General features: G+C 45.2%; 1 protein-coding gene across 1 annotated transcript in view; it reads left to right on the top strand.

Moving 5' to 3' along the window:
• The first annotated feature begins 855 nt into the window (after window positions 1-855).
• The window catches only part of LOC128721349 (protein TANC2), a 101049-nt gene continuing 83092 nt past the window's right edge, over window positions 856-18812 (top strand). Inside the window, exon 1 of the mRNA XM_053815093.1 lies at window positions 856-2011. Coding sequence (XP_053671068.1) covers window positions 856-2011 — 1156 coding nt within the window. The remainder of the gene's footprint in view (window positions 2012-18812) is intronic.

Below are 18812 nucleotides of genomic sequence, written 5' to 3'. Positions count from 1 at the left end.
TGATCATCTGATCGCAGCATCGCGCTCATGATTTACTATCCAGTAAATGTGATCAAAAATAGCGACATAACCATGTCATCTGGGGTGCGCTAAAACTGCATCCAGCATATCCCAGTCGATGCTCACGCGCATCCATGCGGTCCGTGTTCGCAGTTAGCGTTAGCTTCTAGTAATAGGGGAGTGGAATAAAAGTGCTAAAATAAATCTTCTGTTCCCCGCACGAATTGGTGTGTGTGCCTGTAAGGGGCGTGTCCCTTTGCCACTGCCACGCCGGTATTGTTCGTGCCAATGCCCCTCGAGAGCCATCCGCTGATTCTACAGTTCCGATTCCGACATTCCAATTTTATTCCTGTGGTTCTCCCTGCTCGGCCGGGTGGCTTAATCTGGCTGATGTGGTTTGCGAGCAAACCCCCACAAGGGAGGTATGCACGAGCGGTCGATGAACGCTGAATCAGGCCCACAGGAATTCGGTTGCCAATTTCAATGGAAGGAGCAGCACAAGGGCTACTCACATGGGGATGTTTTTTTTCGGTATTATTTGGTTAACTGCATAACAGACTCGGTGCATATCTTATCGTTAAATCGTGGAGGTTCGTCTATTGCGAATGTTTTGGCAATCATATCAGTATGAGACGTAATGTTTGGAAAACACACAATACTCATTTTAATGCCCATTCGTTTCCAAGCCCAACCGAAATATCATTAAAATAGTAGATAAATAATATTAAATAAAATTTGTAAACCCGTAACAATATACACAATAATCTAAAATTGAGAATGTTTTAATTCATTCTTCAGATACTATTGATTAAACGACATTGATACGAACCTCATGGCTTTGAATCGATGATCAAAATGGATCAATCGCAAGAAAAGTTGTTAAATGAATCGCTCCTCTCGGACACGTCGATCGACGACCGCATGATGGAGGGCTTCGTGAGCATCCCAGAAGACGACGAGGAAGATCAGGACAATGGTCGCGACACCGTAGACAACGCCTGCGGAGGCCTGATGAACATGTCGTACGTTCCTTCCAACCCGGAACACCCCGAATATGCGGCCATCCTCAAGCCAGACCAACTGGTACCGGATTTCGTCCTCGGACTGCCGCATCACTGCTCAACGCCAAAGAAAAACGGTCGTCCCGTGTCGATGTACGAACCGTGGACGCAGTCTGAAGCGTTTCGATCGCTTCCGGCGGAAGTGCTTCGCAAGGCGACAAAACTCATCGACATCGACTTCGAAACGGAAGCGTCCGCCATCGCTGCTGCTGCATCACGGTCCTGCTGGGAAGCCGAAGATGCGACCGAATTCATCACCACCCTGGACGAATCCGCCATCCTGGACATCGAATCGTACGAGGATCTGAGCCACATCTACAGCAAACCTTCCGTTGGTGTGAATTATAACAACAATATGGTCGAGAATCACCACACCGCACGGAAGCTGATCGTGGCCGCCGATGTGCATCAGCATCAGCAGTCACAATTCAACCCATTGTCGCACGTGTTCGCATATCCTGCGTACGATCGCGATGCGGAGCACGAGAAGTACGAGGAGATCGAGATTTACGCTACTGTTAAGAAGAAACCACGTGAGAGAACGCCTCAGTCCGCGATCGATCGTACGATCGCGGTAGACACGCAGGCGCTGTTGCTCGCGACGGGTGGTGGACCGGTGCAGAAGTTGCCCAAAATTATGACGGCTGCGTGTTACGGTGAGCTGAATGGATTTGGCGTCGGGACGGCCATTTCCGGCGCCTGGAATGAGCTGGGTGCGATTGTGAAAAGCAACGAAAATCTGCTCGACTCGACGAAGGGTGGCGTTCTGTCGATGAACAGCTCGATCGTCGACGAGCTGCCGTCGGGGAGCAGTTCGTTCTACGAACCGAACTCGATGAATTCTTCGTTCGATTTTGCTCGTTACTCGACGAGCGAGAAAACGCGCGTGCGCTGGTGGGACGACCTCACCGAGGAAACGGAAGCGGAACTGCAGGACATTGCAGAGAAAGGTAGGAATGTTTTATCTATCATTTGAATGTTTTGGTCTCAAACTGTGCGGGAATGACGATGAGCAGTTCTAGGCATACTCTGAAATTGATGAAAAGCTCGAGCTGAAGCGATAGTGCTTTGCCTCAAACCTAAAACGTAAGTGATTAAAAAATCCTTACCTTTTATTTTAGAGTTTATAAGCTTTCTTTTTTTTTTTACCAAAATTTGAGGTAAAATCAACGGCAGAAGATTTGAAGAATCAAGGGTCAGAAGGTCAAGGGGCAAAATTTGAAGTAAAATCAAGAACCGTTGTATAAAAAGTATTTTACTTTATATATTATCTTAATGATTAGAGGACTGTTAAAGGCAACGCGTTACTAAACATTTAAAATTGATAAACGTCTGTTTTTGTACATTTCCTTTTTCTTTTTAAATGGTGCTGCGTTCGTTTTACGGCCCAGCGCTGCCTTGTTAGTGCTTTTTATGACATACAAAATTTGCCGTTTACAACAACATAACCACAAAGTATAACTATAACATAACCACAAAGTCGTGTATGTTGAATATTTCTTCTGAATATTTACATGCGTAGGACATAAATTTATTGAGTTTAAACCCTGGAAAAAGCAAAGCTCGTACAAACAGGAAAGTTTTTCCATTAATCGATTGACGTGGTATTGCCGATATCGATGGGCTTGAAATGCACACACCGTATCATTTTATCAGGGTATTTCACTGCGCGATGACTTTGTAACCGATAACCGAGAAATCATAAAACGTGGTTCATGTGCTTGGTACACATTTGTACATTAATCAGTATCTTTGCACCGACTAGGCGCCAACCGAACGCAAACAGTGTGACACAGCGTTGTGATATTAGCGAAGCGCCGGGAAAATATTGCCACAAATAAAACGATGTTATTGCGAATTTATTGCCTTCGCAGAACAGGTTGCAGGCTGGGTATTGATTGGGCTATGGCTGGGGGAGAAAATCAAGGCTAGTCTAAAAATGGCATTTATAATTCCCTCAGTACTAATGCTGCAAGAGCGGTGCATTTGATCTTTCGATTAGGCAGGTCAATGAAAAAATAGGACCAAATTTCCAAGAGCAGATAAGCGCTAAAATTCCATCTAGCAAAGGTGATTGACTAAAGCATGCAAAACAAAAAAAATGTTTCTGTGATAACAAGCAACTCCAGAAAAAGCCCCTCTTGAGCTGAAATTGTGTCGCAAAACAATACCGGGAACTGTGTCTTATCTAAATCGGGTTTCCTCATTAGATCATCGGCCGTCGAGACAAGCGACTTTCGAATGAGTAACGCCGGCCCGGTAACTCCCCGTAACGTGTCCGTAACGATTCGTCGGCATGCACAAATATGGCCATTAGCCTACCTAACTCCATGGGCGAGTTGACATCATGGTGCTCAGGACAAATGCCGCACTAAGATGTGTGGGCCGTCGAGCTGTGTCTCCCGGACAAGTGCGAGACCGGCAGCGTCATAAAGCTAAAAATGTAAATTCGTCGACTCGACGTCGATTTAGCCATCGGCCGTTGGGTTGAATTTGCGTGCGAAACCAACCCCTTGGAAGGGGTAGCAAACTTCGTCCGCTGGAGGAAATCAAACTCATCGAATGACTGGTTTTGATTCGTATGCAAAATGCCATCTTTTAGGTGTTTGGCAGAACCGTCGGCGCGGTTGACTCAATTTGTTTGTTTCGCGGTTTGGTAGGAGCCTGAATATAATCCCTCACAGACGAAACTATTTGCAAAGAGCAAACGGTATATAAACAAACAAATAAAGATAGCACCCCAAAGCTGCAGCCGCATTCGCGAAAAAGGCATTTGCGTGGGTAGGAAAGCGCTTGTAACATGGACGGGCCGAAACAAAATCAAACAAACCACCCGAAAAAAAAATCGCTCACAATCGCTTTAGCTATAGTTTATGAGAGTTTGATAAATTTATGATAAGTTTTTGTTCGTGTGTGCTACGCACGCATATTTGTCAGCGGTGAATTCGACGGAAACACAAATAAGCCCTCGATAAACGGCAGATTTACCCACGGCGCTGGTCAGGGGAGAAATTAAATGTCAAATTGGATGTTTTGTTTGCATCAATGCACATTAACGGCCATTCATCGAATTAGTGGGAGTGTTCGTCGTGAATTTGTCTAAGGATCTCCGGACAAGAGATGAGTAGAAGCGCTCATTCTGAAGGAGCGTAATCTGCTTGGTAAAATTCGCACGAACAAGCGCACCCAGACGGATCAACCGTTTACTTTGGGTTTGTTTAAAACTTCGAATGAAAAACGTTCATAGGTGTCAGCGTAAAATTGAGCTTTGACACTGTTTTGTTGTTGTTGTGGCAAGAGAGAGAAAAAAAAACGATTATCACTCCACGAACAGCTGTTGAGTTGCAGGACGGAGTTCAATTCCGCGTGTGCATATTAACGCTTATGGATGCATCCGTAATCACCATTTTTCGAAGGGCACCGACGCCACGGCGCTGCGCGAATTGATAACCGGTGCGAGGTAACATTTTTTTCGTCTGTTGCGAATCACCATTATCGCGGCCGGTTTTTTTCTTCTAGGCGCCGCCCGTTAGTGTGTGCGCACCGGCTGCTCGTTATCACACGAGGAAACGCACAGCAAAATACCAAAGCGAACGCTATTCGCATCATTTCTCGTCCGGGAGTGTGTATGTCCAAGTAGGAGCGGTTTGGACGCGCACCAACGACGGCCTACTGGGGTGGGTTAGGAAGGCTTTTGTGTAGGTTAAACCGCCCAGTGCAAATAGAGGATAGCGATGATTTGAAATGAAGCAAAAACAAATCTGCACGCCTTCGCGCGTATAGTAGGCGCCGGTCGGCGTGTGTATTGAACGTGATCGAACGGCGTTCAGCTCGTTGTCGTCGTCGTTGTGGTGGCTTCGTCAACTTTATTCTCGCGCTTTTGCACGCTCTGACAGGTGGATGGTGATGTTTAGTATTTTGCCAGCACGTTACTCGAACCGACGCTCGAAAGCTCGTCCGGTGGCGTCAGAGCTCGGTCCAAACTGCTGCCTGGTTGTGTGATGTGATCGTGCCATACGTTGCACGGTATTGCTGCGACGATCTAATCACGATCCGTCACGGTCAATGGCCACACTCTGTAGCGGCTCGTGCTCGTTTCTCGTTCCTGTTTCAGGAACGATTGTCAAACGACGCTGTGTCAAATGTGAAGCTGTGCTTTCCTATACCCAGTGATCCTGTGAGGGAGTTGAATTAGCGAAAGAGGCACAGTGTGTGTGTGTGTGTGCGTGCGCGCGAGTGCGTCAGCGGGATTAACGCAAATCTATTCCGTTCCTCATGGGTGTTGTGCAATTGCGGGAGTGATTCACGTCGGCACCGGTCGGTGTCCATTTGTGCGAAAAGTGCTCTTAAAAATAGTCGCTTGAAACGGGCAGGTTGACGCCAACCGGGGCTGTGTGGGGTGTGATAACGCATCAGTGGGTGGCACTCGAGACGACAATTCAACCGGAGCAGCATGTTTCGAAAGTCACGCCGGATACGGATGGGGACGCGACCGGTAGCAGCACGCGGGCAGGATTACGAGGGCGGTACGAGATCGGTATTCGGTAAATATGCTTACAAACCCCTTTCCAGCAGTTTGTGGCCTTCGTGGCAGCAAAACGTTGTCTGACAACATTGTTATCAGCGGACGAGTCGGAACCGCGATTAAGGGCTCGCGAGTAGCGTGATTCGGGTATGGTGGAACCGAGGTCGCGTGAATTGATGAAGCAAGCGGTTAGATGAGAAAAGAAAACACATCTGCAACCGTCGCCATGCTGGCCGTGGGATGAATGACAATATGCGTGGCTTGTGAATGAAGTCCGTGTCTTGGCGGCGTACTTATCGCAGATGGAATGCGACCGCCGCTTTGTTGAGGTTGTTTTATTGATTCCGGTTTGTGCGGGACCTACATTATTGGCGCGTGTGACGATAAGCCCGCAGATTGCCTCGTAACTGCTTAGTGATGGAAGTAATCTTGCCCCACCGTTGGTGGATCTACAGTGTGGCTGTATTTAAGATTCTTTTTTTTATAACTTTTCAAATGTTCATGAGGTAATGTTTATTTTAAAATTCAATCCGATTTTATGTGATTCGCCAGTACGTTTTTGGAAATGATTTCATAACGTAAAAAAAGCTGTGAACAGAAATATTGAGCTTTAAATCGATTTGGATTAAAATTCGTTTTTCTTCCAAATAAAATTGAAAGAATCATTTCTTTTTTATTTCACGTTAACAACTATAACAGTTCTACTTATTGAGTTTGACCATTTTAATGTCATAGTCTGTTTTAATACCAAATGGCATAATATTTCTGACATCAGGAGTAACATAAGAAAAATTGAACAATGTATGTATCGTGCTTAGGTAAACAGTTTTACAAAATATGTATGGGTTATGGATTGTAAATACAACCAAGAGGTATGATAATGTTGCTGCTGGTATAATAATACGTTGCTGACGTAGTAAGGTAGATTACCATACTAAACGGCGGAATAATAGTTATCACATGAATGTAAGAGCACAAAAAACACCCGATGCTTCCCTTTTTTCCTCCTGAAATGTAAGAGTTACCTGTATTAAAAATGGTGTGGCGATCGTCCAAGGACACTCGCCCAGCAACCATTGTGATGTTCTGTGTCTGGCCTGTTCCCCTTTTATGCACATGTGCAGGGAATACAGCTCCGCACATGGCAACGATGATCGAGGTTTGGAAATGCTCATAGAAAACCCTCGCCAGGCAAAACGTCCTTCAGCTCGCCGGAGATTCACTTTCACTTGCCGACGAAAGGTACAGTGGTGGCTGTTTTTTTTATCATCATTATCTTCGTTATCATCATCATCATCACCGACATAATCATTATTATCATTCCATTAAGGCGCAAACCACGTTCCGGGCGGCTTCAGACGGGCCCGATACATGACTTCGCGATTCGTTTTGTTGCGAAAATTAGGCTGATCTTTTTTGTCACTTTTACATTCACGATTTTGCTCTTGTTTCTTCATTTGTGCCAATACGGGTCTTGTAAATGAAACCGGCAGAAACAATCGTGCCAACTAAAAGACCGAACGATGAGTGAGCCTTATCGTGCCGAACCAAGGTTTCTTTTGTGTGCTACGGCTGGCGATGCTAGGAGTGGCAAGAAAATTGATTCTTTCAAACCACCGACTGCGGGAAGCATGCAGTTCGATTGCAGTCTTCGCTCGGGGGATCAGATAAAAAATTGAATTACAAAAAATGCAACTATCTCGCACAACACCGCATGTAATGAGCCACAGTACAAAGAAAGCGAAAGATAATCACCAACGGTGAAGGAGCTGCCTGTAGCGTGTGCAGTTTGATGATGATGGTAGCAAGCATAATTAGAGCTGTATGCAACGTTCGTCTCATTCCTGGCGCTGCACTATGGCTCCTTGACGGTGCTGCATTGTCATTGGAGCTCGAACGTGTACGGAGCGGTAAGTTTTTGTGCTTACCAGCATCCCAAGCATCCCAAGTGTCCTTTCGAGAACGTTGGGAATTGTTCGCTTCAACAGCCCAGAAGGGTGGTGGTGAATTTCCTTCCCCAGTCGATGAAACTGCAGCAAGCGCGCGCTGGCTCGGTTGCCGGAGATTGGCAATTTTGGCTGACGCCTTGGCGTAATCAAGGCCCTTCGTTAACCTTTTCCGATGCCCCCATGATACCGAACAGGGGATCTACGATGATATGCGATACCAAAGAAACAATGGATTCACTAGGATGTGTGGTGGCCCCGTGGAGTATGATGTAAGGTGCATTTATACTCGCCCGTCGGTAGACTTCGTGTCTGCTACTGCTGCTGCTGGATTTGTCATTTAGCCAATCGAGCTTTATGACAATGATGATGATGATGATGACGAAGCTGATGATACTCCTGCTGCCAATCACGAAGGTCGAAAAATAATAATAGCGAGAGAAGTGCCTCCTGGAGGGACATAATTTGCTGCTGTCGCAACGAACCGCGGCTGCGTCGGTATGAGAAATCGTCTTCCGTTCGAGGGAATAATTGCTCCCATCGGTTGAGAGTGAAAATTGGTTTGGCGTTGGGGTTAATTTTCTTAAACAATGATCGGCTGGATACAAAATTCAATTACGTGCACGAAGAAAAAAAGGCGCGCAATTGTACTCGATGCAGTGTTCCGTTTTTGCTATTCAGCAGCATAACTATGCATTACCGTCCAATTATTTCGCATCATCATCACGTAGCGTGAAGATCGTCGATCATTGTCATAATATTACAGGCAAAACAAAATACTTCAATTATTTTTGTTGACCTGTATTTCAATGGTTTAATTTTAATATTTTTTTTCTATCATTTTCAACTGTGGTTTTTAAATGTTTGATTTGATTGGCTTCAATTAGTTTTATCATTGGAGCGATTGCAAAATTCGCCCTTGAGCAGGTTCGGTTTCCGTTCCCTTTTTCCTACTCTCTTTCTTCGACGATGATGAATACGCCTCCACTCGGTTTTCTTTCCTGTATTGCATAAGCTGGCTTTCACCTGCAAGCACCCCGCGGGCCGGTTGTTGAGTGGCAAACAGTAGCCGGCACATGATTTACGATAATTAAAGGAAAGTTATAGTTCCGTTGGCAACCCTTTTTGCAACGGAATAGCACCTCGGGACGTCCGCGATTCGCGGTGCCGTGGAAAATCGAAGGTAATTGAAAATGGAATGGAATTTCAATGCCGGCAAGAGATGTGCAAAATGGTACCTTGCAGTACCGTCCCTTATGGGTAAATTGTCTCAATTTGTGGGCGCTTTGCTGTTGCCGCATGGTGGGCCACGAGTGCCGATGAAGTTGTCGCACAAGGATTTACGTCACTTTTGTGTACAAATTGTGTATTTTCATGACTTTTTCTCAATTTGAGACGGTCGCACGCTGTATGTGAGTTGTAACTTGGGAGGAACTGCTCAAGCCGGTCAAGAGTTAATGCCAATGATTCAACATATGCAAAAATCCGTTGCCTTAAAACTGCATTGTCGTCGGCTCGATTTGCGTTTTTTTAGCAACCAATGTGTGAGCTCCATCAAAATCATAATGAATTTACTGCCCTCGGGAGCATTTGGTTGCTGCAGTTTATGCGATTCTGCCAAGTTCTGTTTCCCTTTATGCTGGCAGCTGATTTGTTGCACACGGATATGCGATACGATCGTTTTGATCAAGGACTGGTCGAACAAAACCGTTTATGGTTCGTTTATTAAAACAAAATCAATTTTCAACTCAGTTCACCGTCCCTGGTTGTTTCCTGCAAGCCCTTCGGCATCTTGACGCTGTATGCTGATGTTATTGGGTGGTTAGTGGGTATCCGAAAGGAAGCCGGAATTTATGACTGCTGAACACTGCAACCGATACCCTCTCCATGTTGTAAACCAATGAATGGGAGTAGAATTTAAATGTTATTAAATTTGTATCGCTTTGTAGCTTCTGTTAGTCAGTTGATAAATGGCTTTCCTTGAATGCTGATTATTGATTGCTTTACGGAATGGAGAGCAAGAAAGAACATTCACAAGATTTGTGTAGAATATTATGCAGTTTTATTTCAAAACCTTTTTTAGCAACTCAAAACTTAATTAGTGTTCAAAAGCTTTATTGAATAGAACTCCCTTCACATACACCACTGCCACTGCTTCTCATTAAGCAAGCGATTACTATCTTTATCATAGTGCGGAACACCAACAATGATTATGATCTATTTTTCAAGGCAAAAAGTGTAGTTTCTCGTCTTCGATGCTCATTTATTTTAATTACCATCGACACGGATCTTGGGAGTTGCGAATGCACACCGCTCAGATGTACGACGTCCTGCATGAAAATTCACTTTTCGACAGCTCCAACGGGCGATTTTTACACGAGTTTCTGTTGTACGCTGCCCGCTGTGTGATCGCAATCGCATTGACAGCATAAGTATTAATGATAAGTGAAAAAGTGAGCAACAAAATACAGCATTGCTCCACATTCTACCAAGGCCAGTAGGCGTTTACCGTACGGACTAATGGTTGTGCAGCTGGACGTCGAATGCTGCCAGCATTATCTGGGCTTTGAAGTGAACAGGTCTTGCTGTCTTCAAGTAGAGAAATACAGATCCGCACGATGCGACGGAGGACAGCCTTCAGCGTGTGCTATGAAGTATTGTTCCTTAATAGATTTGAGCACATTCCTGCCTCAGTTATCTCATCGATCAAGGTCAGGCGTTTCAAGGTTTGCTGCCCGTTGGTGTGATCAGCTAGGGTCCCTGGTGGAAACCGCGAGAAACAGCCCTTCTGCGCTTATTTTTGTTTTGGGTCACTTCTATTCACCGGCCACTTGTTGCACACAGGGTTGCGAACATTTCGGATGACCGTGAAATTATCGATCGTTGTGCATTACTATCCCCTCGCCACCGCGAGCGGGAGACCTTTTCCGTTGGTGCACACGCGTGCATACGAGCGTTCCGTGCGCGGGAAAACGCGATGGTTGCAATTACGCGACAACAAGCTCGCGTAAATGCCGCCGCAGCGGTTCAAGGGGACGAAGTTAATTTCTACCAAGCGCATAATCAAACCGGAGGGAGCGAATGCAAACCGAAGCGGAAAGTGAAATAATGGGCTTGGGCGGCGAAAGAATTAAAAAATAAAAATTAAACAAACCAAAACACTTCTGCTGGCTCCACCTCCTTCGACGGACGGAGCGTGAGGACTTCGGGCAGTATTAAGCCGGCCTAAGTCGGCTGAGGCTCGTTGGTTGGAGCCGCGAACCCAGCCAGCACGGGGAATGCAAAGATTAAAAAGAAATTCGCAATCATTCGCCAGGATTGGGGATCAAAATTCGACAAAAGCAGATAACGAGAATTTAATTGAACTTCAGCGAGGTCCGTGCGTCGTCCTGATGGGTCTAAGTTAATTGAGAACGGATGATGTAAGTGGTGTGAATCACATCGATAAGGCTGAATGATAGCCGAGAGGTGGAAACAGCAATCAGCAAGCGAAGAAATGTATTAACGTATCAAACATTTTATCAACTACATTTACATATTTATCGTATGTTTTGCGGCTACGTGGTAGTATGATTCTGAATTGTCATGAAATTTGTAGGTTTCTATCATTCTATTTTGAGTTTCTGTTCCATTTGATCAATTTGCAGCGTTTTGGGAAAGTGAAAAATTGCAAATTACTTTAAGAATAACGGATTGTCCTCTTATTTCGCATAAAAATGCATTTGCAAAAACCACATCAAGCTGTTTGTAGCATAATGCATCACTCTTATGCTGCACCGCGCCTTGGAGCTGCATCATTTCGTAACAATACCCATAAACAAGCAGACGGCTGCCGGAGAGTGCACCAGGCCGGGTGATTAATGATTTCGCCTGTGCTTTCGCACAATTCACGGCCACCGAAAGTTAAAGCAATCTCCTTGTCATGGCTTGCATCGGTCGGCAAGGCGGGTTCCGCTTACGGCCACTCCAGGGATCGATGGTAAGGACGCTCGATTGATGGACGGGCCCCATCGGTGGAAAAAGTGATCCCATTGGCCACATTCGCTCGCTTTCCGTTTTTTCCTGTCGTATCGGTTTTGTTTGAACCCAACCGGTTTATTGTGCTGGTAGACAGTTTTATTTCGTAATATGTAGAGAGCTCGTGGAAGATGAGTACGGTTTCTGCCGCTGATGCTAATTTTGCTCGCCTGTCGCTGGAACTGACAATACGCAGGACGGATGTGGTTTTTGGGCAGGTTTTTTTTTATCAAGCTCTCAGCATGTCACAGCACGCATGTTTGATGCATAACAAATGATCGTATGCCAAACGAATAAAAATGATCAATAATAAATTGTCGCCGATAGCGGGGGGGGGTTTGAGTCGACGAGATAATGATGCGCTGCTGCTACCGGTCCCGAATATAAGTGTCTTTTATTTGACGTTATCATGAGACCGAAATGCTTTGTTGCCGGTCGCTTTGCTGTGTAGACTTTCTGCGAGGCGTCTTTTGGGGAAGATTTATGTAAAACATGTTTATCCGTTCTTTGTTGGCACGTCAGGAAATGTGAGAAGACGGAATGTGTTACGCTCATCACTATCGCTGTTCGGTGGTGTAGAGAATTAATTTAACAGGCTTCGTTTATCACTGCACGGTTATAATGCTTTTTTGTGTATTCATTAATTACCACGCGTGTGAAATTTGTGATTTGGGCATGTTTCCGTGCATAAATAACGACCGATGATGTGCCGCTTATCATAATGAAAATTTGCATACGCAAACGCAATCCTTCCCCATCTGTGTATCATTCGGCAACATAGTTGGACAACATACAGCAATGGATAGCTTCGATGTACGCAAAAGAGTATTTTTTTCGCTTTGAAAAATTACATCCTACGAGCGTTGTGATAAGCGTTTCCTCCCAAATGTCACCTCAAGGCGACACGACCGATGCCAATATATCTACATCAAATTAGCCAACCGTGAATCGATAAAGACATGACATACTGACAGCCCGTCGATCGGCATCTGTCTTTTTTCCTTCGTCGCCCCAGCGATCGTTCTTATCAGCCCACGGGAAGGGCAGTTCACGCCCATGCCTCACACCACACTTCGGAACTATGTACGATGTTTTTTTTGCGCTTTGTGTGCGAATTGTTAAATTATCATTCCGCTGGAGAAGGGTGAAAGAAAACAGTTCATGTCGGTGGAGGTACTTCGAAGGTGTAATAAATCATTAACCGTGGCGTTCGTAGCGACTGCCGAGTCGGTGACAATCGTAATCCTGTCACCAATTCGACGGCAAACTCGACACCAAATGATGGCTTCTTTTCGCAACTCTGACACTTTCGATATCGATTGAGAGCTGCAATTCAAGGCAGCGAATATATTGCTGCTGTTATATATTGAAGATTAAAATCAATATTAAGCAGTGGTCTTTAGTAGAAAAAAAACTTAACTGAATTTATCTAAATGTATTATGGTTTCAGAATTACACTGCTGAATTTGGTGCCAGATAACTAGCAACTTTAAAATTAATTAATTACAATTCAAAAGCATTGACAAACATGTTTTTTTATACATTTGCTCAACATCCATTAGCATTTGTTCAACATTATTTCTAAATAATAAATCCATCCTGGAGCCTGATTGTCTGCAGCCGATTGTGTATCACGATCGAGAGCAACTTTTTCATTTCTGCCCCGACGTTTCGTGCCAGTAATTACCGAGTCTCGAATTGCATGCTGAGTTTGGCTTGTCGTCGACATGTCTGAAGTGGTTCACTGCATTGAACCGGTTCGACCGCGTGCTGTGCTTCTAGAACAAAACTCCATTCAGCTGCACATTGCTGCGTTTGTAGGTTCATTGATGGAGATCATATGCCAGCTTGATCGGCGGAATGTGGAGTTCGGTGGATTGTTGAGACTAGGGAAGGGATGGATGTGTATATAAAAAAAAACAACAACGAGCAGGCAGTTAAAGCTGCACTGGTGGGTTTCTTTTAGTTGAACGATTGAAATCGAACAATCTGCCCACGCCAGGTTCAAGCTTCTAAAAACAAGTTGTTCTTAGCTCGGGCAGCAGCGTCTGACGAATCGTTAGAACGGTCTCCATTCGCGTGTGATTATTATCATAACAACCATCACCTACATCGCTGTTGGTGTTGCATGTTGCCTCAGGCGGTTCTCTGCAGCCGTGTGGAGCCTATTGCCTTTGATCACAAATTTAGGTTTGCTGCTTTCGTAATCGGATGCGGGTGTGGGATAAATTTAGTTTGTTTGCCATTGCGATTGCAAATTGCATTCCTTTTAAGGATGATTATGATCATCGCGTACTTTGCGTAATTTAATGTTTGTTAGATATTTCATTACATAATAAGAATATTATCAGAAGTTTTGCTGCTCCGTCAACCGTAGTTGATTTTATTGAAGATGATTTTGATAAAAGTTTTTTGAAAAATTTGTTCTGTGAAAACAGAGGGTGATTTGGTAAAGTGAAAAGTGTAACACTTGAAAAGTACTTGTTGTTTTATTTTACTGTAAACGTTTTACATTGCTATCGCATAAATAAATTTAAACAACTCATCACGTCGCCTCTCGGAGATTCCTTATGAACATGCTCGATTTTTGAGTCATGTTGGCATTAGCATAACAGCCAGAGCATACTTTCGATAGCGTACCTTTCCAACGGGCTATGCTCTTACAGCGAGCATAAGTTGAAAGTTCTCTCTCCCACATTAACGCTCTCTCAATTGGTACGCGCAACGCAAAGAGTTCGAACAAACGGGGTGCGTTTAGTTGCACCAAAGCTCAAAAGCTGTGATGCTGAAGTTGAGCTTGATCGTGTCTCAAGGAAGGCTATTCTTTTAACCCACGATCAAGTGGCTTCAAACATGGGAACATGGAGTCTGGAGCCAGCGAATACGTATCCACCATGCTCGCTGGAGAACGCATTGAGTCGCTCTCCATCTGGTCGAGGTGTCTCTCGCTGTCTCTCTACGGTGCCGTTTGGTTCCAGCGCTTGGTCTCTCTCTATTGCTCACGCTGGTTGATACGAACCGGTAACGTTGCTGAGTCGAGTCAGTAGTTTTAACTCGACCATCGTCCGCTGCGGACGAGGCGATTCGTGCGTGCGTGCTGAAGCAACGAGTTTTTTGAATGTCTTGCTGAAAACGTGTGATCACATACGGCTAAAGATTATTTTATCAATTCACCCAGCTGGGTTTTCCGTCCGGTGTTCGACAAGTGTCGTTTGTGCCCGCCGTGAAGGTAAAAAAGAAACGGGAAAAACTTCACCGCGCTTCGTGGGTTGCTGATAACAAACCTGATCTTCCAGTGCATTCCAGTGCGTTGGTTGTGCGTGAACCTTTTACTTGGTTGTGCGGTTAAACGGTTGCGAGTGTGTGCGGTTGCGTTTACGTCCTTCATTAAAGCCAATCAAACTAATCGAGGCTTGTGCTGTGGTGATAAGAAAACGAAATAAATGAAATTTGGCTTCATGCATGATCGATCAAGAGCAGCCAGCGAGACAGAGATCGAATGCATTCTCGATTAATTTAGTTTGAATTTTTTTACTGGGAAAAGCATGAAGAAGAGCCCAAAACACCGTGCATTTTCCAACATGGAAAAGTAAACGCTGTTTCGAGGTGTTTGTTTACAATGCAACGGAATTTAATTAGGTTCCTTTTCTGGTTCAGTCATACATTCGCGCGAAGCTTCCCGTAGCTCCGTTTTACGTTGTTATGCACCATCTGTGATGATGCTGGAAGAAGCCTTTTCCGAGATCGAATCGAGCGTACCGTCGAAAGGAAGTGTAATTAATTTGAGACAGTTATGCGCGATGTTAGCGAAGATAGCTTCCAAGTTTGTGCTCTTTGTACAGAAAATGGAATAAAGGGCCACTGCGAAGGAGTGATGCGAGGCGGTGGTTGCGAGTTTATCAGATGCGCCAGAGCAGACGGGGCACGAAAACGCGAGCTTTTCATCGACCGTGTGTGACCAACGACCGTTCACCAAGCTTCGATTTCAATGCACTCGAGCTGGAGACGGAATTAAAGAGCCAGCTAAAGCATGAGTGCAGAGAGGCTGTGCTCCACACCAGAGTAAAAAGGGTCAGCTCGTGGATCTCTTTCACGCATGTAGTTTCCGGAGCTGTGGAAGCCACCGAGCTACGTTTTGTAGCATCTTCGCCATCTTCGAATCCATCAACCGGCTTCTGCAAGCAGAGAAAGGAACGTTAAGGGCCAGCGCGAATGCTCAGAGCCTCCGAACAGAACGGGTTAAGGCTGGGCAACGCGAGCTTCCCGGCAGCGTGAGACTGCGCTTTGGTTCTAATTTTCTAAATGTACGCGGTTGTATGTGTGAGCGGGAGTGATCGTTGATTAATTGATGTTGGTTACGATCGATAAATAATGGAACGAGCGAGAACCCGAGTGCGTTGCGGATGGAGGAAAGATTGATTTTTATGTTTTAATGTAATACAAAAACTCGATCACACGCGTTTGCTTCCGATTGTGCAGTAGGTTATGGAATCGGTGGTGCTGAGACAACTTTATTTAACGACGAACATCATCTAGGGTAGGAAGGAAAACAGAAAGGCTGCACCGAGGGCGCTATCAGGCCGGAAGAGATTAATTCTGATGGTCGTTTTCGACGATCTTTTCAACGGTTCCTCGCCAAGGGCCGCGTTGGATGCTCGTCCAGCCTGATAATGCTAAATAGTGTGGCAGCTCTAGTGATCAATGACGGTGATCGTTACATTCCATGTGCGGAGCCGTGCGTGAAGGCTTGTTTGTTTGATTGCTCTTTTTGTCTTTTCTTAGCCTCCTCGTCAGGCCCTGCGGTTCGGGCGCGAGTATTATATTGTAGTGATGCGCGTTCCCTTGCTTTTCCGTTGCCTAAAGTGATTCAACCGATGCCGGAAGCGGAGAGCCTGCGTTAAGAGTAAAAGAATATGGGAAAATAAAATAGCAAAAGCAATAATAATTCAGTGCCCATCGCCAACGAGTGTGATTGTGCCGTGCGAAGGTTCGCCGATGAATGATAATTCCCTCGCGTTCGGTTGCGAGCGGTGATCGTGTGTGCTTTTTTTTATGTTTTCTTGTTGCGAGCATCCGTAGTGTATTGGTGCGCATCATACTCTGCACGTGCCCGGCCTGGAAAAGAGATGATCGAAGGCGAGTGAAATATCGTAAAATTCGAGCTAATGCATTCGGCAGCATCAATGAATTATTCGAGTAGTGAATATTCTCTGTCGATTTTGGTGGCATAAAGTGAAAAGAACCACAAACTAACCGCACACATGCCACATGTGCGTATGTGACGACAATGCCCATAAATATGACATCAGCAGCCGTTCCGCCGGATGGTGCCAGCGGCAACGCGCTCCTGCCCGGGAACGGTGGTGGAAATGAGACGGCTGGCTTGCGGAAATCGCTCACGGCGGCCGGTTCCGCCGGATATGCTGGTTCATCCGCCAGTCCGAATGCCATCCGAAGTGGACGACCTGGCAGCGGTCTCAGTCTCAGTGTATTAGGTAATGCCTCACGCTTTTGCGTGTATCTGTCACGCGAACATGTTCGATATTATTGGGACGATGTGGGGTAAATGACCTATATTTACATAATTTATCCTCCCGCTGGGGAAGCTTTCGTGCAAGCGCAGGTGCAATAGATACTAATAACAAATTTATCAGATACAGCTGTTCAATATCCCTCCGGTGAATGAACTACACTGATTAGAGATGATAAGTTCGGTGCATGTCGCCATGAGCATGCTAGGTAATAAATAATAGAATAAGGATCAATGCTCTTGCATCGATGGCTCTTCTCTAGCACGTTGTAATTATTCGGCTTACTGTGAGCGATCATATTCCTATCCCTTCTTCCAATAAATGATGGAGAGGCTAATCATAAAGCAACATGTTCACATACATTTCTGCAATCAATCCTCTCTTGAAAGGGTCTCGATATTGTCCCATGATTTTGTGTTCGGGAAAGTTTTGCGGGAACGATCGTGATTGATTCGAGGAAGAGTATAATTTGGCTTGCAAATTTTTTATTTCCTTGCCTCGTCCGAAAGCCACTGCTAAATGACGGTAATTTGCGTGAAGATTGTTCTTTTCCGTCCTTTCCAATTTCGGATAAACTCTCATTCTCTTTCCCTCCCGCGAAGATTATGGTGTCGGCATTTGGGGTGACTGTGTGATAGTTTTTTTTTCTCTCGCATCGTTGCTCCAAAAAATGGCAAAACGAGGCAAAACGGTTGACCACGAATCACTGCCGAATTCAATGATCGTTCCGAAATTATGAGCCCAAACCGCAGGAACGATGCCCGTTCTGTGGAAGCTGCGCGTTGATCCAATCTCGTTTTTATCATCCTGTCCCGGGCGCGTATCATCGTTAATCGCTTTATACAACGGTTGCGGATCGCTTTCGCAGGAGCAGAAAGCTGAAAAGTACCGCTTATGGTAGTCGGATAAGTTTGCATCATGCTCTGCTCGATTATATTCCTGGGAAGAAAGCCTCCGTGTGAGAGCTGCCTGATGTGGGATTAATAATTTCACGAATATACAGTTATGAGTGAGGTGAACGGTAACCGAAAGGCCAAAGTACATACTTCCCTTTAACATCGTGTTGTGTAGGAATTTCGCTCCAAATTTTAATATGAAGCAGGTGCAACGCTTGCAAGAAATGCATGTCTTGCAGACGGGTTTTGATGTTCCGTTTTATTCAGCACTGAAGTATGACCACCCGACTTCCGGTGGCAGGAGATGATCTGTGAATGGCAAGAAAGAAAGACGAGTTCGGTTTACCGAGGCGTGCCGTGAAGTTTTTTTTATTATGCATTAATGCAGACGGTACCAAAAACAAAAGAAAAAAGCCCCCCCTGGAATTGGCGTACTCTTTGAACACCCTTCAGAGCTCATGGACCTCCGAGAAAGCGACGAATATTGCTATTTTTGTGTCATGTCTCGCCTTACTCCGACCTGATACGCCAGTGTGCCCACTTTTACCAACCACCGTGCGATTGGTCCGGTTCTTGTAGAATTGTTTTAAATTAACCACCAGTCACAGAAAATAATGATCGCGATGGACGGCGGTTGTGTTTCTGTTCCCTTGTCACAGTTGTATGCTGCTCCCGAACTGAAAGTAAAACTTGCTCAGATGCCGGAGACAAAACGCAGAATAACCTGTATCGCAGAATGGCATCATAAACCGAACGGTTGTTTAATGAGGCATTAAACGCGCTTTATTACCCTCACTGGCAGCCAGAATATGGGTTTTGATTGTTGTAAAGTGTTA

The sequence above is a fragment of the Anopheles nili genome, chromosome 2 (assembly GCF_943737925.1).
Source record: "Anopheles nili chromosome 2, idAnoNiliSN_F5_01, whole genome shotgun sequence".
In the NCBI taxonomy this organism is placed as follows: Eukaryota; Metazoa; Arthropoda; class Insecta; order Diptera; family Culicidae; genus Anopheles; species Anopheles nili.
Note: the sequence above shows the minus strand (reverse complement) of the source record. Positions and strands in the feature narration are given on the sequence as shown.